Genomic DNA, 24,342 nt, shown 5'->3' on the forward strand with positions numbered 1-24,342 from the left:
ATAGAAACAGCAGAGACATCCTTTTTTTCATGCTATTCTACTCATTTTGACATGGAGCGTAGAGAAAACGTAGCCGTTTCAAAGCATGTTTGCTGCAATTCTACACATTTCGCCATGGGGTGGAGAGAAGATTTAGCAGTTTTATAACTGATTTCATGTAATTCTACTCGGCAGAGAGGGAAATTAGTAGTTTTAAAGCTAATTTCCTGCAATTATACACATTGTTTATATGATATCTGAGTGAGAGTGACTAACAAAATCAATGGGGAACCCCCCAGTCGGTAATTTGACAATGATTAGGCCTACAACAAGTTTTGATAGCTGGCCACTAGACTAATTTACCAATCTCCTAAAAACGTTTTAGCTAACATGGGCTAATTGAGTGACTGTCAGTGGCTGACAAGAGAAAAACTGCTGATGCACAACCACATTTCAAAATTGCACCCTGTGTATTCTACTGCTCTAACTCGCAACAGTAAGTTGAGACCTCGACTGCGTCCGCAGGCCGCCATTTGCCCACGCCTGGTGTACTCTCAAACTATGACTACGCGTTTGTACTTGCCTTTACCCAAAGCATCAAAACGTTACAGCTATGAAGTTCACAAGCAATGTTATTCAATTCAAAATGTTGGCTAGATATTTCAAGTCTGTATGCCAAGTGTGAATGTCTGACTGAGGAGCATCACTGTTTTCACGAGTCAGCGAGATATGGAGAATCCTCACAATCAATCAAGAATCTTATAGTGTGTGACATCCTGTCTGTGCCAGATTGTTAAGTGCACACATCACTACGTTGGCAAGACAAAAAAACTACAGGAAAGACGGTTGTTTAATGTGAGATGCTCAGCGATGTTAGGACTTTGAAAGTCGTGTCCACCCGGCATTACATGCAAGCCCAGAAATGTGTGATGGATCTCAAATCACAGTTTACAAAAGTGTAATGCATGGCCACACAACATTCAGATCTAAGCCTGCGTTTACACAGGTAGCCAAAGTCAGATTTTTTCCACTAATTGGTATTTTGACAGATATTTTTCAGAACTGATCTGATTGGTCAAAAGATAAATGAGTGAAACAAATATCATAATTGAGTAGCATGTGGATTACATTTCAAAGATTCGGAATGTTTCATAGTCTATATTTCATACACTATTGGCTAATCTGCAAACAAAAAGGAAAACTTAAACTAGCTGGATGACTTCGGGTGGTTACAGTTAAACGTACATAAAAGGTTGCCCTCTATAGCTTTATTAAACAAGTTCACACGGATTAACACCATATTCGCTCTTCTGGTCTGTTCTCAATTGGTCAGATATCAGAAATGATTAAAGACATGTTTTGTGGAAGGAAATGGCTTGTCATTAATTATAGGTGCTCATCAGGGCTACCAAGAAATCTCAGGTATTGCAGTACATCCACACATCAGAAAAGAGCAGCAGATTTTTATTTGGTAAATAAAAACTTAAGCAAAAGAGTACATTTTGTGTGCACTACATCATCACGCACGGACTTTTATCCACAGCAAGTCTGTTTTGTAGAAACACCACTGGTGGGAAAATCCACATTTTCCTTTTGCGGATTTTAGAATACTTGCATGAAAATGAGAATGAACAACGCACTCTGAAACTTCAGTATAAATTCAGCCAGACAGTAGTTTTGAAAGTGGTGCTGAGGAGCTAAAAGTGGTCCCTGTTTTTTGTGTAGTATGTCAAATTGTGCACCAAGTCATCCATATCTAAAAATATTTGGGTGATTTGTTACAATTCGAATTCAAATGACATGTTAAAAAAAAATGTTGTGCTTAAGATCCTGGAGTGCATCATTAAGAGGTTTATCTTGATGTGCTCTTTTGAATGGCTCATGGAAAATAAATCAAATACCTTTATCACCTTTTTAGGCATACAATGAGTCTGGTGGGACTTGATACAGATGAAGAAAGCTTCTCTGAAACAGTAGTTTTGAACAAGACTACAGGCATCAACATCCATTTAAACAGAATGATCTCTCAATTTCCAGCTTCAAGACAACATACTTTACATTTATTTACAGTCATCTTTTGTACCGTGTTCATAGGAGCAGGACAAGGTGCCAAAGCAAGGCATTCAGTTACACCTTATACACCTCCAATGAATACAAGTACAGTTTAACATACACTTTATTAAAGCATCTTGATGCGCTTAGAAAATGTTTTTAAAAAACAATACAGGTTTACATGAAGAATACAATATTGTGAGAGAAATAAAAAAATAACACTAAATAGATCTGCAATACCAAAAGTTGTGAACATTTTACTGAAAGCAAAACTATAGTATCGGTCAACTTTCACCACTTTAAGGCTAAACCAATTGAAAATAATGAACTGAGATTCAATGGAGGAAATTAAGCACTTCTTTAGATCTGGTAAAACAAACTACATTTGGCAAAAATATATCCCTGGCTGTGCTTTTTTTGGGATCAAAAAAGGATCTTAGGTGGTGGGCTTGGAAAGGGGGCGTGGTCCGTGCTGCTGAATTTAGTAAACAAATTTTAGGCCCACAATATTGATGTTTTTTGGTTTACATTTTTGCAGTTTTAAAGTTAATTTCTTCCAATTCTAAACATTTTGCCATGGACCCGAGAGAACATTTAGCAGTTAAAGAACAAACTGCAATTCTATGCATTTTGCCATGGCTAATACTGTCTTATTCTGCTCAAACTTAAATACTGATAAATTGTTTTGGGAATTTTAAATTCCCCTGACTGTTCAGTGTTTATTTTGATAATTGTTAGTTCTCAAAGATTATATTATATTGCGACTTATGTTTTTTTTCCGACAATGTAGATCTCTCTCTACATTTTACACATAATCTACCAGTCTAAAGTTTGGACACACCTACTCATTCCAGGGGTTCTGTATTTCTACTATTTTCTACATTGTAGAATAATAGTGAAGACATCAAAACTATGAAATAACATATGGAATCATGTAATAACCCAAAAAATATCATTTACATTTGAGATTCTTCAAAGTAGCCACCCTTTGCCTTGATGACAGCTTTGCACACTCATGGCATTCTCTCAACCAGCTTCATGATGTAGTTACCTGGAATGCATTTCAATTAACTGGTGTGCTTTGTTAAAGTTCATTTGTAGAATTTCTTTCCTCCTTAATGCATTTGAGCCAATCAGTTGTGTTGTGTCAAGGGTGGTATACAGACGATAGGGCTATTTGGTAAAAGACCAAGTCCATATTATGTCAAGAAAAGCTCAAATAAGCAAAGAGAAATGACGGTCCATCATTACTTTAAGACGGTCAGTCAATCCGGAAAATATCAAGAACTTTGAAAGTTTCTTCAAGTGCAGTCGCAAAAACCATCAAGCGCTATGATTAAACTGGCTCTCATGAGGACCACCACAGGAAAGGAAGACCCAGAGTTACCTCTGCTGCAGAGGATAAGTTCCTTAGTTAACAGCCTCAGAAATTGCTGCCCAAATAAATGCTTCACAGAGTTCAAGTAACAGACACATCTCAACATCAACTGTTCAGAGGAGACTGTGTGAATCAGGCCTTCGCCAAACAGAAGAACAGACTTGCTTGGGCCAAGAAACACAAGCAATGGACATTAGACCGGTGGAAATCTGTCCTTTTGTCTGATGAGTCCAAATTTGAGATTTTTTTATCCAACCGCGGTGTCTTTGTGAGACAAAGTGTAGGTGAACAGATTATCTTTGCCTGTGTGGTTCCCACCGTGAAGCATGGACGAGGTGGTGTGACAGTGCTTTGCTGGTGACAGTCAGTGATTTATTAAGAATTCAAGGCACGCTTAACCAGCAGGGCTACGACAACATTCTGCAGCAATACACCATCCTATCTGGTTTGCGCTTAGTGGGACTATCATTTGTTTTTCAACAGGACAATGACCCAACACACCTCCAGGCTGTGTAAGGGCTATTTGACCAAGGAGAGTGATGGAGTGCTGAATCAGATGATCTGGCTTCCACAATCACCTGACCTCAACCCAATTGAGATGGTTTGGGATGAGTTGGGAATTTTTTTATCATTCTCCTGACAGTTCAGCAATTATTTTGATGACTGATAGATTATATTAAATAAATAAAAAACATATTTTATATTTTCTACATCCTTATTTGTTTTTTTCTGTTTAAGTTTACACTGAAAGCAATTTTACATTCCGAAAATGCATTATAGTGCTCAGCATTTGTGGGAACTCCTTCAAGACTGCATTCCAGATGAAAAAAAGCATGAAGCTGGTTGAGAGAATGCCAAGAGTATGCAAAGCTGTCATCATGGCTACTTTGAAGAATCTTAAATATAAAATATATTTTGATTTGTTTAACACTTTTTTGGTTACTACATGATTCCATATGTGTTATTTTATAGTTGATATCTACACTATTATTTTACAATGTAGAAAATAGTAAAAATATAGAAAAACCCTTGAATGAGTAGGTGTCCAAACTTTTGACTGGTACTAATATATATATATTTTTTATATATCTTTTTTTACAGTTTGGAATTAGGAGTCCCGAAAACACACTTACGCAGACAAATCCCTGGCAGCTACGAGTGTGATGCTGTTAAACATAAAATATATCAACAAAAAGCCTCCTAGTATATCCTCAGTAAGAAAACGGAAATGGCGCATAAAAAAAAGGAACATGGATAACTTTTTTTGGGGTATTTCAATTCTCATGGTTATTCCCACCCTTCATCGAAGGTATAGGTTTGTTTCAGGGCAAATATGAGGGGCAAATTTTGAGGGCAAAGTGCAAATTTTGTCGTGAAATCATATTGCAATTGATTGAATAAAGGCAATCGTCTGTGTTGAAGCTTTGGTTTCAATTGGGTAGCAGATTAAACTTCGCAACAGCATTTCAACAAACGCCATGGAAACAGAAAGGAAAAAAAACCAAAAAAAACAACTCCTTAGACAACAAACTTGTTCTTGGTGGTGGAACCACTCTTGGTGGCAGTGTCCGCGTGTGATTGATATCCGATGATCACCTTGTGTGGCACGCCTAACCTCTCCTTCCACCCTTGTCTAGAGGAGGGAAAATACAGCCTAGTAAAAATATCTGGATATGGATAAAAACAAGAGATGGTCAACATCTTTCAGGGCTAACTAAATGGTATGGCGACGCCGGCTCACCCTATGTGTGTAATAGCATCCTTGTTTTCGTAGTCTGTTGTCCATATCGCAAGTTTGTCTCCTTTCGTTCGGATGTTAACTACTGCCCCGCATACATCATCACTGTGGTCATCGAAGGCTTCGCCCACTAGGCACAGGAGCTGAAATGCACATGGACAGCCAGATGTTTTAATACTTTAATGACAGCTAGACATAATCAACTTTCTGAGACATATATTGCATGTCCAAGTAATGCACTTGTAGATGTGTACTTCTGGGAAAAAGGCTGTGTGAATATATATTGTGTGTGTGTGTGTGTGTGTGTGTGTGTGTGTGTGTCTGTGTGAGTGAGAGACAGGCCACTAGATAGCAGAGTTATGTCCCACACACTTAACATGAGATAAATACACCAACTTTTACAGAGTAGGGTTACATACAAATAGTTAATACATCTTTGTGTAGTTATGCCCTTTGTGCGTGTAATCAGACCTGTAGGGATGGGGTACTAACCGTTTCCAGCCAGAAGCGGTCGAGGTCGGCCCTGCGCTGCTGTTTGGAAAGTGTGATGAGCCACCTGCCACCACGCTTGTTCCTCTCGTCCTCCCACATGGGCTCGATACCATCCTGCAGCACAAAAACAGACCAGGCTCAGGGGTTAAAGGGCAAAGTTCAATTCATTACTTTTTTTTGCCTTTAAAGGTCAGGGGTTGCTTGTCTGCAAAGATGAGCCCCGACATTTGCTTGTTTTGTTTGCAGAACTTGATACTACATGATAGATGAGCTTTGGATTAAACTCGTTTTCAGATAAAGGGATTAAGCCAAGAACAACTCGGTTCGTTTGGTTGTTACTTAAGAGGAATAGATCAAACCTAAAACTGGAAATCTAGTTCGACATAAGGAATGGAAATTAAAGCTGACTGACGTGAAAAGCAGCCAACCAATACTAGTATAAGATCATGACATTGAATTATGACTGATAGAGGCTGTTTAACAGTCTGAGGAGTGGTCTATTTAGGGCAGACTGACCTCCTTGGGTGGGGTCATAACCCTTGCAGTGAAAGCTAAAGCCACAGGCTGAAACGAGACCTTGGGAGATGTGACAACTCCCTGTCATAGTGTAGCCCTCTGTCTAAAAGGCACTGCGCAAGTCAATAACTCAACTGAATTTGTGAAATAACATAATTGTTTTATGGACAATTTCATCAGTTGCTGCTACTGGCCACAACCTCAACAAAAATGTGCTGTTATGGATGTAGAAATGGGTATGGAAGAGAAAGGAGCATGTGTGAGATTACAGATAGGGAAAAATCATCCTTACCTTGAAAAGTGAGTAGTCACAGCCGGAGATCAAGTTACTTGATAGTTGGATGTGATTATACAGACTGGGAAAACAGGAGGACAAGCACAGTAGTGACGCAGTAAGACACTCAGAGTCTGAATATATGTAAGATGTTGCAGGTGACTTTCTACAATAAAATACTTACGCCCAGAAGTCTTCCACTGTGTCAAACTTGGAGATGAGACGGAGGTTTGCTTGCCAGGTTTTCGTTTTGTCATTCTTAAAGAACCACAGAGCCCATCTGCATAGCAAACAAAATTCAACGATTTTGTGTCAACACTATAGATGGATTGGCTGACGTCACAAAAATAATGTGTGAGCATCAATGTGGCCGGAGGCCATGATTGGTTATGATTCTGAACGGTCAGATATCTAACAACAGGTGTTTAGACTGATTTCCTGGCAATGCTAATATGGCAATAATTCACTAGCTAGCTAACCAACAACGATGTATTTGAAAGACAAGAGCTCATTGTGCAAATGTATTTATATTTTCAATGAACATTTGCAGACTAAATATAGTTTACATGTCAACATTTTAAGCCAACCCTCAGTTTTGCCCCACAGTTGCAAATGCGTCAGTTTTGTTGCTTAACAACCAACCTGCCTATAGCCTATAAGCGTATATTGACAATGCATCAGGCAAAAGACACTCCACGTCAACCTTTACGTCGACAGTTTTCAGTTTACTATGTACGTTTCTTACACATTGTGTAGCGATTGAGGGGGAGATGTTGGTCCTGTGTGGCTGGTTGAGCATGTAGCTTGCAATGCCAAAGGTTGTGGGTTCGATTCCCGCTGGGGCCACCCATATGTAAAATGCATTCACTCATGTCTGTTAAATGGCATATAATAAAATGAGAAGTACTTGAACCAGCAACCTTGTGGTAACGGGGCAAGTGGTCTGTGGATAATGGTGCAGATAAGCACCACAGTACACTTTTAGGGATATACAGTGCTTCCTGTAATATTGTAACCCATGGTTGACAAGACTGGTATAAACTATAGTCAGGCATTAACACTAGTGGATACTGATATTCCAATGGATATAGTTAGTTGTGTATTTTCATGTGGAACTAGCTAGGTTAAGCAGCTATAGTACTTACCTATTTTGTAGTGGATGTTTGATGTAATCTTCAGGATTTACAACTTCTTGACCAGTTTCACTTTTTTTCGCCTCGGAATTATTGGGATTCAAACTTGATTCCTGGAGAGATGGGGAAGAGATCTCAAAAAGCGACCTAGCATTTGAGATAAACCATTTAAATTGTTACGCCCAACTGGTGCAACTTATCCCTGGAACGCACCAAGAAGGTCAACTCGCTAGCCACCTTTCTTGAAGGGGCGGTGGCGATCATGCCTGTTAGTAGTACTGTTAACGGTTGACACTGCTGGGCATGGATATTTTTAACCTTCAATACTTATGAAGGTATAGTGACTAACATTGAGACGTCTTGTAACTTGCTATATCCCCAACTCCAGCATGCACAATCGATTAGCTAGCGACAGCTCGTGGTTCATTTAGGAGCCCTCGAAGAGTCGAACATTCCAACAATCATTCTCACATTTGCGGTGGTCGTGCACTCGCAGCAACACCCACCATACATTTGCATCACTAGCTAATATATCACGTTATATATTTGAGTATAACTGTAACCTAAAACTGCCCATTATCTTACAACATGTAGAGTTAATGCAATCCCTCACCGACTCAGCTGTCGCCATCTTCTGATTATCGGATTCACAATTCTGTAATGTGAAACATAAAAGCGGATTGGATTGCGTTTTCCAACATGACAACCAAGTATGGTAAACCTAACTGCGCATGCTCACAGATGTGAGCTCTTCCAACTTCAAATTTGCTTGGAGTACTTGGAAAGTACAGTAATTAAGTCTATGACCACTATTTATTTTTACACTAGTTTAAGGCATTAGGGTTTACCCACCTATTTTATTACCACTTCATCAGTACACAATGCAGACATTTTATTTAGTCTCCATTAATCAGTGCATGCATTTTAATATGCTTTGATACCAGGGTGACTCGGTGACAATCTTACTGCATCAGTCAATATCAAAACATGCCAATACTCTGCTCAAAATAGTGCCTAAGTTGTTTTGCGCCATCATATTTTACCTGTTAAGTCTCTTTCAATGATGCATCCATGATCATTCAAATCAATGTCGCATAAGTAAACCATTTGGTTGTGGAGCTCTGGGTGATTGCCAGACTTCAATAGGATTAAATGGTTGAGTTTGTCTGGAAAGTCCTTTGTCCAATTTCTGAGTCATCCAGAAAAATATTTTTTTTCAAAGTTATAGCCGGTACCTATGGCACATTTCATTTCAAAAACTGTAAAGAAAACACAAGAGAGGACAATTGCTTTTTTGAAATGTTTTATTGATCCTAATTGACATGGACAGAGCTACATATGTATGCAACTGGACTGGAGAGCTAATTCTGAAAGTTGAATGACATTAAGTGCACAGGGTTAAGTGCTACAGTGTATGAAAGGTGATTGTTTTATAAAGGCCTGAAGGTGAATGTGATGCTCAACATGGCAGGGAGGCACTTCAGAACTTCAAGACGGTACGGATACTGTAAAGGAAACATTAAAATACGGTGATTAGCATACAGATTTAAAAGCCTTTAATATACTTTGTGTTGGAAGTATATATTTTTATAAGCTAACATCACACTGATGTAATATGATGCAACATCTGATCTATTTACCTCTTTCCAGCATGCATGAGGTCAAAGCCCTCATTGATCTGGTCAAAGGGCAAGGTGTGGGTTACAAACTCATCCACCTTCAGCTTCTTGTTCATGTAGTCAGTCACTAGTTTGGGGACGCTATCCACACTCTTCCAGCCTGGGACAAAGGAACAGGAAAACATAATGGAGGAATCTATGCATTACCTTACTGCATTATCATACTTCCATAAAAAAAAGTCTCATAACTACATATTTATCCAAAACATAGGTGACTTTACAGAGTAAAATACATTTACGTCAAAAAAGGCAAGGTTCCTTATGAAAATCATCCATGACATTAACCTCCAAATGCTGTGCCCCTCCACACACGGCCGGTAACCAGCTGGAACGGACGTGTGGAGATCTCCTGCCCTGCGCCGGCCACCCCGATGATGATGCTCTCGCCCCAGCCTTTGTGGCACGCCTCCAGAGCTGCCCTCTGAAACAACCAATTGACCATCATCAGAAGATTGGATTCCCTAAATACTCATCTGCTTAGCAAAGTGACATGTATTTTGCGGTTGTGGTCCAAGCCTGAAGTATCCCCTACAGTGACCTCTGGTGGTGAAGAGTATAACACCTTCCATAGTGTTGGAGAGTGTCTTTATTTTGTTAGACAACCATAAGAACTGAGGACAATGTACATTACAATAGACAGACACAATACAACAATGCCATGGTGTAGCCTAATACAAAAATAAATGACAAATTATTGTTAGCTTACATTCCATGGCATATGGAACATTTTGCCCTATAATTACACAGTATATTTGCTTTAATTAACATTGTTCAATAGAACTCCAGTCAACTTAGTCAAATAAATATGCCTAAAGAGTTAACCAACACCCCCACTTTCTTTGATGCTGTTGAATTTTCTGATTTCTAATAGTAAATTGTACATTCAAGGATGAATCGGTGTCTTAACAAATTGTTTAAAAAGGTTGGTTGTTTTGGATATTCATATTTTACCTAGCAGAAAATATGGTGTTGTTAATTGAATACCTATGGACATTGAGGTCACCAAAGATGATAAGCTGAGGGTTAATATGTTGCTTGATGGAGTGATGGGAAAGCCAGCCTTGAACCTGTAGCAGGGATGGCACACAGTTATGTTGTGCTTTTCCATCTTCATCTTAACCTTCCATGTGGGGGGTATAGCAGACACCAACTCAGCATACATGACTTGTTTAAATATCCCCATAGGTTCGACACAATGTTCCAAAATCAAGCAAAGTTCCATCCTTGTCCACAATGTCATTTAGAAAATAAATGTATTTTTCAATAAAAGGTTGCCAACAAAGTGGTTGTCCATCAATTTCAATATTTGTGTTGTACCAAATAAGTTGCTGAAGAATTTCCTCTGGGTTTTCAAGTAGATAGAATTGTAACTGTAACCATGCTTTTATTGCCTCCTGGAGGAATGGAGATGCACTGCTAAAAATACTGTTGTTTTGGTAGAGAAATGTTTAAGAAAAGGTAGGAGGTTGTGTGTGAAAATCAGAATGTCTCATTTAGTTAATTTAGCTGAAATCCAGTTTGGATTGGAATATAGTTTCTGTATCCAGGACACGCTCAAGGTCACATCCAGGGCTTTTAAATTAGTCAGTTTTAGCCCACCCTTTTGAAATCAGTAATATATTTTATTAAAATATTCTCAGTTTTATTGTTCCATACAAATATAAAAAATATTCTGTTCATATCGTTTGAAAAAAGTATTCTCTGGTGAAGGAAGAGACATAAGATAATTGAATTGAGAGATAGCAAAATAATTTATTAATGTGACATTAACTTTATTAAATGGACAGTCTTACCATAATAGCCACGTTGCCGATGCATTCAAAGGAGTAGTCCACCCCCCCGTCGGTCATCTCCACCAGCACCTCCTGGATGGGCTTGCTGTGGTCCTTGGGGTTCACCAACTCGGTGGCCCCAAACTCTTTGCCCTTGTCAAACTTGTCTGGGTTTATGTCCACGCCGATTATCCTGGTCGCCCCGGCAACCTTGCAGCCCATGATGACGGCAAGGCCGATGGCGCCCAGGCCAAAAATGGCACAAGTGGAGCCAGGCTCAACCTGGAGGTAGGTTGGGAACGCAAGAGTTACAGAATGGCTTTTGTCAGTAAAACAATGTCATACAATTTTAGTGTCAGATGTGTGTTATTATGATCATTGCCTATTCATTTGCTTTCCTAAATTTGAAACCAGTGGACATATTAACTATGTATTTGCATGAGTGGAAAGTTAATTTACAGAGGATAGAAAACAAAGTGATACAACCAAATGACACAAAGCTGTAACTCATCGCTTGTGCTTTCCACTTCTAGACTAGGTACTTTGTTTTGCAGCCTGGCGTCTCCCACCAACCTTGGCAGTGTTGAGGGCAGCTCCGTAGCCCGTGGAGATGCCGCAGCCCAGCAAGCACACCTTGTCCAGGGGAGCCTTCTCATCCACCTTGGCCACCGATATGTCGGCCACCACTGTGTACTCAGAGAAGGTGCTGGTCCCCATGAAGTGGAACAGCTGCTTGCCCTTGCAGGTGAACCGCGAGGTGTTGTCAGGCATCAGACCCCGGCCTTGGGTCATTCTGGAGAGGGGGCGAATGATTATCAGTAACAGCCAGTTGTAATAGTATAATGCACACGGTGCAATTTCGAAATTGGGTAGTACATCATCTGTTGATCTTGACATGTTAGTCATTGCATAGCTTAGAGGGCTAATTATAACTTGTCCGAAATGTCCAGATCAACTGGCCCATGTCAGCTAACCTTGTTTTATTTAGGTTTTTTAGCCCACAGATATTGTAGCAATTGTCACCCAAATATCACATGAATACACATTAGACGTGGAAAAAAAAGAACTGCAAGACAATTTGCTTTAAAACAAAATTTTCTTTGCGCCCCCATGACACGTAGAATTGCAGGAAACAAGCTTTAAACCTGCAAAATTCTCTCCACCAATAGGGGTGTAAACTGTTTCTCTCATGAACAGGGCTTGTGCCCATAGAAATAGACGTGGTGTGTGCGCACGCGCGCAGGATGTTCCAATGCTGAATGGGGGCCCCCCCGAGTGAAACATTTTTGTTAACTATTTCAGGGGCTATTTCAGACCTCTGCCTGACAGAATTTGGTTTAAGTTGCAATGTTGGTGTTCGCAACACTGGTTACTTCTTCGCCCGCACAGCAGCTATTTCAATCCCAAGACTGGAGTAGCATACGGTCCTATTATATCTGAGATTATTCTAACTGTCATTACAGATATGCTCAGTCCTTCACTGCCTACCTGGCTGACTTTGAAAATAGAATGCGCTTGTCCTCAACCTTCCAAGCTATAATGGACTCATCCTGCACTATTGACAGGCCAGATTCCCTTCTAGTTACCTGATCTTCCCGCAGAGGTTGGTCTTGGGGTTTTTGCAGAATTTGCACTCACCACACTGCGGCACATACAATGGGATGACGGTGTCACCTAGGAGATAAAAATAACTTTTAGTAAGGAGACAGTTCAGGAGGATGATTTCATTCAAACATAATTTCATTCCAGCCCAGTACCTAAACATCTGATTCGACTGATCATCCGATTCAACTGATCAAGTCCTGGTATTAGTTGATTCTGGCATGTTAGTTCTGGCCTAAAATAAAATATCATGTATTGTCACATACACCAGATACAGAGCCTTCAGAAAGTATTCACAGCCCTTGTTTACAGCCTGAATTTAAAAGGAAATACATGTAGATTTTGTGTCACTGGCTTACACACACACACACACAATACCCCATCATGTCAAAATGGAAATATGTTTTTCGACATGTTTACAAGCTAGTAAAAATGAAAAGATGAAATGTATTGAGTAAATAAGTATTCAACCCTTAGTTATGGCAAGCCTAAATAAGTTCAGGAATAAAAATGTGCTTAACAAGTCACATAATAAGGTGCATGGACTCACTGTATGTGCAATAATATTGTTTAACTTGATTTTTTAATGACTACCTCATCTCTGTACCCAACACATACAGATAATTGTAAAATCCCTCAGCCGAGCAGTGAATTTCAAACACAGATTCAGCCACAAAGACCAGGTAGGTTTTCCAATGCCTCGCAAAGAAGGGCACTTTTTGGTAGATGGGTAAACATTTTAAAAGGAAACATTGAATATCCCTTTGAGCATGGTTAAGTTATTAATTACACTTCAGATGGTGTATCTATACACCCAGTCACTACAAAGATACAGGCGTCCTCTAACTCAGTTGCCGGAGAGGAAAGAAACCGCTCAGGGATTTCACCAGAAAGCCAACGGTGACTTTAAAACAGTTACAGAGTTTAATGGCTATGATAGTTTTCTCCTAAGGATGGATCAACAACATTGTAGTTACTCCACACTACTAATCTAAATAGAGTGAAAAGGAAGCCTGTACATAATAAATATATTCCAAAACATGCATCCTGTTTGCAAAAAGGCACTAAAGTAATACTACAAAAATGTGGCAAAGAAATATTTGTTCTGAATACAAAGCGTTATACTTGGGGCAAGTCCAAGAAAACACATCACAGAGTACCACTCTTCATATTTTCAAGCATGGTGGTGGCTGCATCATGTTATGGGTATGCTCGTCATCGGCGAAGTACTAGGGAGTTGTTTTAGCATAAAGCCAGGTTTTCCTCTAAGATGTTGCCTGTGCTTAGCTCTATTCCGTTTATCTTTATGCTAAAACAACTCTTTCCAACAGACACTAGGAGACAAATTCACCTTTCAGCAGGACAAGATCTTAAAACACACGGACAAATATAAAATGGAGTTTGTTACCAAGACAACATTGATTGTTCCTGAGTGGACAAGTTACAGTTTTGACTTAAATCAGCTTGAAAATCTATAGCAAGACTTGAAAATGGCCGTCTAGCAATGATCAACAACCAACTTGACAGAGCTTAAAATACTTTTTTGAAAAATAATGTACAAATATTGTACAATCCAGGTGTGCAAAGCTTTTAGATTTACCCAGAAAGACTCACCGTTAAATCCATTTTTAATTCAGGCTGTAACACAACAAAATGTGGAATGAGTCAAGGGGTATGAATACACTATAGGTGCAGTGAAATGTGTTGTTGACAGGGTCAGCCATAGTAGTACGGTGCCCCTGGTGCAAATTAGGGTTAAGTGTCTTTCTCAAGCACACAGAGAGATTTTTCACCTTGTCGGCTCGGGAATTTGAACCAGCAACCTTTCGGTCACTGGTCCAATGCTCTAACCGCTGTTTTAGGGATAATACATTTGTTGATATTCACAGTCCCTCACCTGGTTTGAACTTGGTGACTCCCTCTCCTACGCTTTCGACTGTCCCAGCACCCTCATGACCCAGGATGACAGGGAAAAGTCCCTCAGGGTCGCTGCCACTCAAGGTGAAGGCATCTGTGTGACAAACCCCTGTCGCAAAGACCTGAAAGACAACATTGCCATTAGTTAATTCATCCATCACACCCAGTAGGCTATGAAGCACGTGTGCCAACTAGCCTAAAACATCCCTAATTGTTGAACCACATCTCAACCCACCAGGACTATTCCCTACAGTACAATACCAACAACTGCACCTGCTATGTTGATCATAGAAACTATCACATGGTTGTCTAAATGGTGCAAGACAGGCGGCTAGCTATTAGAGGAATGTGGTAAAATGCTTATAGAGTATACCATAAATGACGCTCTCTAGTCTAAACACTGGGCCAGATAGGCCCTGTTGAACATATTCCAAAGATGACTTCCTCACAGCTGGCCCACTGAATCTATTTGGGCGGGGAGACTGGGAAACACAAGAAGCTCCCCACGGTATTCCAGCTGCTGAACAGTTCATCCCTGTCGAAGAGCGGCCTGCATCAAACAGTATGTTATGTTTTACAGAGCGAGTGCTCACTGACATGGTTCTGGGAATATATATTGTATCACACACACAAACAAACCAAAGATACAGCAGTCTACTGCAGGATGAGGTTGTTGGTTATGTTGTTGCTAGACATGTAATGCAAGTACAATACAGGTGCATTAGTCTTAGACATTTTTGGCAAAGGGAAGGGTTACCTTGATGCGCACTTCGTTGGCCTTCGGTGGGGCCACCTCCACCTCCTCAATGGACAGAGGTTTCCCAGCCTCCCAAGCTACTGCTGCCTTGCACTTGATCACCTGGAAGAGAGAAGCTCAATGTGTCAACAGTCAACTTCATACACAGAAAATATGAATTTGGAAGATTGATTGGGGTCTGTGGTGAGTGCAGTTGAAGAGAGGAGGGTGGTCAGTGATAGAAGATGGAATGTGCAGTGACTGGGCCTCTTAGCAGTTGGACGGACTTTAATCTGTAGTCTAGAGCCAGGCCTACTAAAGCCAGTATACAATCTCTAGTTTAATCTGGAGGGGACTGGTTCAAACATGAGAACTTGAAACAGCAATGAACCGTTTGTGATTCTAGCTGATGTTACGGTCCTGAGAGGCAAAAAGCAATGTGGTCTCTACTACACTCTATTTTAGTTATGGTCACAAAAATACCCATAATAAATTGTAGTATACTGAACAAAAATATAAATGCAACAAGGAACAATTTCATTGGTTTTACTGAGTTACAGTTCATATAAGGAAATCAGTCAATTGAAATAAAATCATTAGGCCATAACCTATTAAAATATACTTTATATTTAAGATTTTTCAAAGTAGCCACCCTTTGCCTTGATGACAGCTTTGCACACTCTTGGCATTCTCTCAACCAGCTTCATGAGGTAGTCACCTGGAATGCATTTCAATTAACAGGTGTGCCTTGTTAAAAGTTCACGTGGAATTTCTTACCATGTATACATATAAAAGTGGGTGAAACAGTATGTAAACATTATTAAAAAGTGACCCGTGTTTGTCTATGTACAAGAAGAGGCTGGTGGGAGGAGCTATAAGAAGACAGGCACATTGTAATGGCTAAAATGGAATCAATTTCCATGTGTGTGATGTGTTTTAATTAGTACCATTCCGTTGATTTCATTCCAGCCATTACAATTAGCCCTTCCTTCTACAGCTCCTCCCACCTGCCCCCTCTGCTATGTACATAGGACAGCAGGCTAAGGTGTTGGGTGGTAGCCGGCTAGTAACAGTGATTAAGTTCAGGGCAGAGTACTGGGCGGCTAGTGGTGAATATTTAACAGTCTGATGGCCTGGAGAAAGAAGCCGTTTTCCAGTCTCAGCCTTCTAGATGATAGCAGGGTGAACAGGCCATGGCTAGGGACGTAACAAGCTTATTGGCCTTCCTGTGACATCAGGTGCTGTAGATATCCTGGAGGGAAGGCAGTGTGCGTAGCTGACAGTGTGGTTGCCATTCCAGGCGGTGATACAGCCCGACAAATTGCTCTCAGTGGTGTATTTGTAGAAGCTTGTGAGGGTCTTGGGGGCCAAGCCAAATTTCTTCAGCCTTCTGAGGTCGGAGACGCGCTGTTGTGGCTTCTCCACACTGTATGTGTGAAGGGACCATTTCAGGTTGTCAGTGATGTGCACACCGGTGAACTTGAAGCTTTTGACCCTCTCCACTGCAACCTGTCGATGAAGCGTGTTCTTTCTGCTGTCTCCTGAAGTCTTTTTATTTTTTAGGTAGAGCTTCTTTGCTCCCATTACTCTGCCAGGGCTCTCCACCTACTCCCTGTATGCTGCCTACCACTGTTTTGTCGTCAGAAAACTTGATGACTGAGTTGGAGACGTGAATCGTCATATTGAAAGTCTACTGTAAATCCATATTATGGTTCAATTACGGGCTATCTTCGGGTGCTGAAATCAAGTTTTTCATAACTTAATTGTATGTGACATCGGAGCTCCAGCCCGCCCACAACTCCATCGTAAATAGTGGAGTTAGGTCGGCTATTGCCTACCTAGATTAATTCAAAGTCCATGACCCCTCTAATTGCATAACGGTAGTTTAACTGGATTCAGATCCGCTTAAAATGAAACAGACTAACGTTACAATGTTTATTGGAATCTCTCGCTGACTATACGTGGAACTTCTACGGCCAGGTCAATGTACATTCAAAATCTGTCTTTGCGAGCAAAATACACGCTTTAATGTCGTTTCAACGGCAAAAATGTTAACATTGCACATTTTAAAAGCGCAAAATGCAAACGTATACAATGTTGATTTTTCATATACTTTGAGCTTACCTTCCCAGCTGCCTCCATGTTCTTTCTTCCGCACGAGAGAAAGGGTTGGTTGCAGTGGCAGTTCAAGAACTACCGTCTCGACCAATCAGGATAGGTGTTGGCGTCCATGACGATGTGTTCCATGATTTGTGGAAACCCATGAAATCCTCAGCCAACCGCATATGCAGTGAATGCACACGGTCCTGACATTTATTGGAGGATATTATCCAATTATAGCAAACCTTATTATACAGTAGATCACACTGTCAATTGGTGAAGGGGTGTTCTTGAACCAGCAACCATGTGGGTTTATGGGGGAGGGGGGGGGGGGGCGGGGACGATGACTACCCACCTAGCTGTGCCAAAAAAGCCTTGGCCTCTCGACAGATAGTACTCACATAAAGGGCATCATGCACACAAACTGAACATGGATATCGACCCCTGAAGTGAGGCATTGACATTTGACACCGCAATGTAATTTCCTCACTGTGGAGTATATCTCATCTGTTGACCACACAGCTATTATTACAGCAAGGAGAAGGAACTCACAAGATTAGACACATTACAGCTTGATATGGGACACCAATAAGAATGACAAATGTATGATGAAGACATAAATTATCACATTTAACCCACACAAACAGCTAACTAATTTCAATGATTAATAATTTGCCTTTGCAGAGAACTGCTGGACTATTTTCTTTCGACAGTGGTACTAGCAACCTTTCGGTACATGACCAGTTGACAAAAGGTGTTGAAACAAACAAAATCACCCTGAATTTGGAGGTATTGTTCCAATTCCAGAACACTTGTTTATTTTTGCACGAGCAAAAAATAAGACATTAAGTTAGATGTCCAAATAAAAACAGGAGAAACTTCTACAGAGCACTATTTAATCAAAGGCTTTTCGTTACACAAGGTGCCAGCACTCTAACCACATTAGATTTCTGGGGTAAATACAATATTTTCCACTGATTGTAATGAATACTAATGTCCATCATATCTTCCACTTACCAAACCAAGCCTTATATGTCTTATAAAATTCCAGGTATTATCCATTTCTGTCTCTTATCAACATTGCACTCCAACATGAAAGCTCTCAATCATATTCAACAGTATAACACCGTGACACATCCTAAATGTACCCCCAAACCATCCAGTGTGAACAATGTTGAAGAGTTGCAAAAACTGGGACATTAATGATACTATTCCCTGTGACAGCAGAGTGCTTTCAAGGTTCATTAAATAAAAAGCCATTAATTCACACATTCATCATAGATTGGTATACAAAAACAAAACAAATTGATAATTGAGCAGTATAAAAAGATGAAATGTTCATTCTCCATGTCAAGTCCAACAGCTCCAGCATCGCATTGCACTGATTTGCTTCCTGTAGGGATTGACACTTGGTGAGGATCCCACGGGGCATACAGTGTTTGTCATCATCTGCCACCTGGATGACAGAAAAAGGCATCAATACCACAGGAACACACATCATGAAATCTAAAAACAGCAAACTGTCTATTCACAGTCACTTGGATTCCTTTTCCAGGATTTGGACTCACCTCTGAATCCTCGCCCGCCTCCGCCTCCTCTTCCTCTGAATCCTCCTCCTCCCCGCCCACCACCGAAGCCTCCTCTTCCAAATCCGCCACGGTCACCACCACCCCTGCCACCACGGAATCCACCTGGGAGGACAAATGTATTTTGTTTGAATATCAATTGACTAACATTCCTCCACTTTTAACCACAAGAGAAAAAACACCCATGGGGCTGAGCGGTTGGCATTTCACTCTTACCTCCGCGGGGACCTCCTCTTCCACCTCTACCTCCTCTGCCTCCCCTTGGGGGACCCTTCTCACCCGGGGGTCTGGGAAGAAACCTCTGTAGTGGTAGGAGTTTCATTGGGTCTACGTAGAACTGTGGACCAGAATATGCTGTTACACAATACAGGTCAAGACATTTCTATGCAATAACTAAAGCAGATTTATGGTCAATCCAGTGTCCATGGCGCAAAGGTTCCACAGGGGAATTATGATACAACTGTGGCAAAAACAGAAGTACACATTGGCTGTGCAGAGGGGCTGCACTGAGCTCCTGCTAAAAAAAATAAACTAAGATTTGTGAATCCGTGATTGATTCACAGATGATGATTGGTTGACAGGAGAGTTGAGAGAGGTATTTCTGTAATTTCTGTTCCAAAAAGCATGAGAAGCATGAATGCACTGCCCGTCACAAAGCTCCTCATTCTCAGATAACCCCACGGATGCCAGATTGGGTATCATAGACAAGAAAAAAAGTACTTAAGCAACTACTGGTCAAGCTCTGCTACATTTAACAAACTGATATTGCTTACCTTCTGTAATTTTTTGAACGAGGAAGCCTTCATATTATCAGAGAGTTTGACAGAGAAATACTGTAGCTTTAGGTTAAGGGGCCAACCAGTGTCACAAATGACATGAAATTCAGTGTTAAACAGCAGAAAAATTATCATTGCATGCAACTTTTTACATTGAGATTAGTATTTTGTATCACTGAAGAATGTAATGATATAAACCAACCACAAATACGATACAGGTTAGACAACAAAACATTGAAAGGATACAAAGTCACGTAGCTGACCGAAGATTTCATCCACCTTCCCGATCTGCTCCTTGTTTTCCAAGTACACAGGCGCGTTGAAGTAGGGAACTTTGTTCTCCTCCGTTACACACTTGCACACAATTTCATCCTCACAGGGGTGCATAAACTCCCCTAGTGCTGGAGGAAAGAGCAAGGACATATGGTCAGTACAGAAAAAAACATGGATCATCACCTGCAAGTAAACCCACGACAACGGAGGTTGCAACGCCTGGCAGACAACATGGACATTAATAGACAACTGGAGTAAATTCAGGATGCCAAGCATCAACAATGCCCCCTGCATCACGAGAAAGTGTTTAATCAATATGGGTGCATCATCACATCAGTAATCAGTAATCTTACCAACAACATATTCTGGAGGGCCATAGTCCTGGAAGCCTCCTCGTCCACCTCGGAAACCACCGCCGCCACCTCGACCCCCATATCCTCCACCACCACCACCACCACCGTATCCTCCTCTTCCCCCTCCACCACGGTTGAATCCGCCACCACGGCCACCTCTTCCACCACCTCCTCGGAAAGACATGTTCTTGTGCGCCTGTGATAGATAGATGATATTAGCTAAGTGGCATAGCAACAATTCCTTGCATTTCATTCTCAAAGACAAGATATGTTTTTCAAACAATGTCAGCAATAAACTTTTCCATATGCCTGGCTATTTCAATGCCATAATAAAACTAGCTAGCTATGCCAGTGTTTCTAAAATGGGGTCCCATTAAGGTACTGCAGGGGGTCTTGCAGCCAGATTTCAAAATATTTTGTTTTAAAAAATCTACATTTTTAAAAGAATTAATAAAAAAACATTTCTCAGTTTTTAAATGAATATTTATATGAACATATTACATTTTGTCCAAGGGATTCATTTTCACCTTGCTGGCTCCGTAATTCGAACCAGCGACCTAACAATACAATGTATTGTTCCACGAAAAGTGTGCTTTTTGCATCCTTTGATAAGCAGAAATTGTGCACCAATATTGAACTTGAAAAGCCTGTTATATTAAATTAAGTACCCTTTAATATAGACCACATGGAAAACGTTTTTAAAAATTGGGGAATAAAGCCTTGCCAAAGTGCCAAAACTCAGCATTTTGACTAGCGGACTATCTCCCAAGGTCAATACTTAAATCCGTACCGTTTCAATAAAACGTTAATGAAATACAAGCCCCAACTTTTTGCTAACTTCTGTTCCTCAAAGATGGCAACTCAGTGTGAATGTGCATGTGTCTATTGAATCTCCAATGTTTGAAAATGAAACCTAGGCTATGAAATGATTGTAATATGTAAAAACACTATGATTTCGCTCTCTCTCGTTGTTATTTTTCAGTATCTCTGTAGAGAAAATATGCCAAGTGAATAAAGTTATGCGCCAAATTTAGTGTTTGGCGCATAACTTCATAAAAAAGCCGTTCTTCAGGACAAATAATGAAATGTGAAAATATAATTATATGAAGAGGACACTCTTTGCATGGCTATAAGCCTATGTTGCTTTTGCCCTCTACTGCAAGACTGGACACTATACCAACAATGCAACTATATACACATCAGTCGGAGAGGTGAGTGCTGAATAGATAGAAAGAAGCTTGCCAGGTCATGTTGGGTGAGGTGATAAACAATGGATGCGACGCCCAAAAGTAAAGCAAGTGCTGCGCTAAGAACATGCACCGTTACAGCGGTGAAGCCCGCAAAATCTGGTGCCTTACATTATCTTTTTTGCAAAGGGTATTCCTCAAGCTCAGTAATTAAAATGTTTTGGGAGACAAAAAAACACAGCAGGTTACAAAGCATCACTTCGTAGCTATGTTTTGATGCTTGTGATGTCATTGGTCAGGGACTTGTCCAAATTCACATTTTGCCACCATCTAGCCTGCTAACTAGCTGTGAGAGTACTTGATGCTGTTCACTTAGGGTTAGTGCTAAATACCAATACATTGAAAATGTGTCCTGTGTCGTTGTTTTCAAGGTGGCTGGTATGAGGCAGTTCAGTCTTCAGAGCGTGAAAGTGTTTTTGCTGGAATCAGTGCAGTATCTCCTCCTTTCACTAGAGTAACACATTTTCTATTTTAAAAGACTGTCATACCGGTGACCCCAAATTGTATGTTGTGCTTACATTGTTAATTCCTCTAATTTATTAAATCAGGTTTATGAGGGATTTATTTTTTATTCCAGATATTTGTATTATTATATTAGCAGATATATCGGTTATTGGTTAATATTTTCACTCGGATCCAAAAGTCCCATGTCAGGCGTGCTCTAGTTTTCATATGGTGAAACTATTCCTTATAAAAAAATATATAATAAAAACATTTTAGATCATAGAGTAAAAGCAGGTGAGCTGATTCTATGTTTGGCCATTTGCTTGTGAAAAACTGAGCAGGCAGAGCATAACAAATCAACCCTGAACCCTAGATAAAGTAGAAATGTGTAGTATTATGGCAGGACATTAGCTTTAACGCTGCAACAACAAAGCTCGCTGACAAGGGACAAAAATGCCAGAAAATAGTTTGACAACTCTAAACTCTCCGATGCAAAGAGTTCCTTCCAAGGCCCGAGACTTGGTTCATCCAGCCATGCACTGCTAACGTTATAGTAAAACTACAGTACTTGTATGCTCTGTTTTCCTCTCTCAAGTTGTGTTCTGATTATGAGGGGGTCCCTGATAAATGTATAACAAATGGGGTCCCCAGCCCCAAAAAGGGTTGAGAACCCCTGCGCTAACTACGTAACTTAGCTAGGTAAGTTAGCTAATTAATTGACCTGATCGATGCATTATATCACGTTTCCGACTGATACCAGTACAGTGACTTGTAATGGCTGTAACATTTTAATTGATATTAACAAATCAAGCTACTACTGTTACACTGCAACTTTACAGAAGGGATCAATAGAACAAGCTAGCTAACAGTTAACTCGACTTAGCTAGGGTTAGCCAACATGGATTTCTTATTTACAACAAATCAAAATACTATCACGTAATGCTTTGCTGAGCACATTGTGGTAGCCTCTTGCAACTGATGAAATAGAAAAAATATATATTTGAAAAACATAGTTACCTTCGTAGAACAAATAAGATCAGCTGCCGGAGCGAATTGTGCCAAAAACTATTTCCACGCGATGCAAACGCATGTGGCTTTTTTGTGGTGCTGTAAATCAAAACCTGAACTGAAGCACTAGTTACCACAGCCACAAAGTTATATCGTAAAAAGGAATGTAAACAAAAATGAGTTTTTTGGTCTTAATTTAAGATTAATGTTAGGCATACGGTTAGCAGTGTGGTTAGGTTTAAAATCTGATTTTAATCAAATAAAATGTAGGAATGGGCGGGGGTTTTGACTTTGTGGCTGAGGTAACTAGCGACCACACTGAAAAACAGAAGAAAACTTAAACTGTCGTAAAACTTAGACTGTCGTAAAACAAATGTGCTTAATTCACGCTGAGGTAATGCTCACAACACAGGCACGAATTGATACCGAAAAGAAAGGCTCACAACACTGGAATTGCTACCAAGTTAACAATACTTTTGATACATAAATCTATACTTTACATAGAGTAGGCTAATTTAAATAAGACTGTTTCACAATAATGCTTTAAAAAAAAGACATTGTTGTACAACTGCAATTTTGTACAGCTCTGGTGGTCCAGAGCGTTACATGTATCTTGACCCTCAAGCCACGTGTAACAACCTGTACCAGAGCTATCGTGTGTAATGTGTACATGTTTGACATATTTATATTCATCCGCCTACTTGTTGATGTGCATTTCCTCTCTAGACTCACATCTAGAAGAAGCTATAATTAGTATTGAGGGCCAGGTAAGCAATGACGTGTCTGTCTTGTTAGGGTCAGATCGATATTTACAGAATGGTTACCTGGAGGATTTTTTTTTCTTCTCAATTTCAGTCAATGGGAGGATTTAGTATTATTTTAATAGGGGACGAGGGGCGGCAGTGTTTTAGAATTACGTTCTTATTAGGCTATGTATCGATGTGTGCCTGATGCCGCCCAGCGTCCCTGATTATCCGATGGGGACTCAATATCATGTTCACCTGTAGGCTATTAAGTGTGGTCTCAATCAAATGAGCCATAGCCTATAGCCTACGAAGTGCATGCTTTGAGAAGCACAGAGCAAAGTTATATTTCTAAGATAGCTGCTGGGATGGTATAAATACAACTAGGCTGCATGAAATCAAATTTAATTTGTCACATGCGCCGAATACAACTGGTACAACCAACAATGCCGTTTTAAGAAAAATAAGTGTTAAGTAAAAAATAGATGTTAAAAATAACAAATAAATAAAGAGCAGCAGTAAAATAACAGTAGCGAGTCTACAT

The 24,342-nt window shown here is 40.2% G+C and overlaps 3 protein-coding genes across 4 annotated transcripts; all 3 read right to left on the reverse strand.

Annotated features, from left to right (window-relative positions):
• Positions 1-1,426: 1,426 nt before the first annotated feature.
• Positions 1,427-8,657, reverse strand: LOC139366350 (eukaryotic translation initiation factor 4ea). 2 transcript variants are annotated; one of them, XM_071103731.1, is made up of 8 exons: positions 8,606-8,657; positions 8,176-8,217; positions 7,575-7,675; positions 6,614-6,709; positions 6,448-6,511; positions 5,640-5,753; positions 5,151-5,290; positions 1,428-5,042 (listed from the first exon to the last, which is right to left on the reverse strand). In XM_071103731.1, exons 2-8 carry the CDS (start codon positions 8,191-8,193, stop codon positions 4,928-4,930), a joined length of 648 nt encoding a protein of 215 aa, XP_070959832.1. In that variant the 5' UTR covers positions 8,194-8,217; positions 8,606-8,657; the 3' UTR covers positions 1,428-4,927. The 2 variants fall into 2 exon arrangements, with proteins under 2 accessions (XP_070959831.1, XP_070959832.1); XM_071103730.1 differs by lacking the exon at positions 8,606-8,657 and having other exon boundaries at positions 1,427-5,042; positions 8,176-8,307.
• A 191-nt stretch (positions 8,658-8,848) lies between these two features.
• On the reverse strand, positions 8,849-17,475 carry LOC139366351 (alcohol dehydrogenase class-3). The gene is made up of 9 exons (XM_071103733.1): positions 17,393-17,475; positions 15,290-15,391; positions 14,513-14,654; positions 12,600-12,687; positions 11,587-11,806; positions 11,035-11,295; positions 9,527-9,662; positions 9,203-9,341; positions 8,849-9,067 (listed from the first exon to the last, which is right to left on the reverse strand). Exons 1-9 carry the CDS (start codon positions 17,408-17,410, stop codon positions 9,043-9,045), a joined length of 1,131 nt encoding a protein of 376 aa, XP_070959834.1. The 5' UTR covers positions 17,411-17,475; the 3' UTR covers positions 8,849-9,042.
• Positions 17,476-18,150: 675 nt separating this feature from the next.
• On the reverse strand, positions 18,151-23,168 carry LOC139366004 (H/ACA ribonucleoprotein complex subunit 1-like). Its single transcript, XM_071103075.1, has 7 exons — positions 23,065-23,168; positions 20,357-20,552; positions 19,977-20,131; positions 19,728-19,787; positions 19,171-19,291; positions 18,937-19,059; positions 18,151-18,824 (listed from the first exon to the last, which is right to left on the reverse strand). Exons 2-7 carry the CDS (start codon positions 20,538-20,540, stop codon positions 18,814-18,816), a joined length of 654 nt encoding a protein of 217 aa, XP_070959176.1. The 5' UTR covers positions 20,541-20,552; positions 23,065-23,168; the 3' UTR covers positions 18,151-18,813.
• Between the last annotated feature and the right edge of the window lie 1,174 nt (positions 23,169-24,342).

Source organism: Oncorhynchus clarkii, chromosome 14 (assembly GCF_045791955.1).
Source record: "Oncorhynchus clarkii lewisi isolate Uvic-CL-2024 chromosome 14, UVic_Ocla_1.0, whole genome shotgun sequence".
NCBI lineage: Eukaryota > Metazoa > Chordata > Actinopteri > Salmoniformes > Salmonidae > Oncorhynchus > Oncorhynchus clarkii.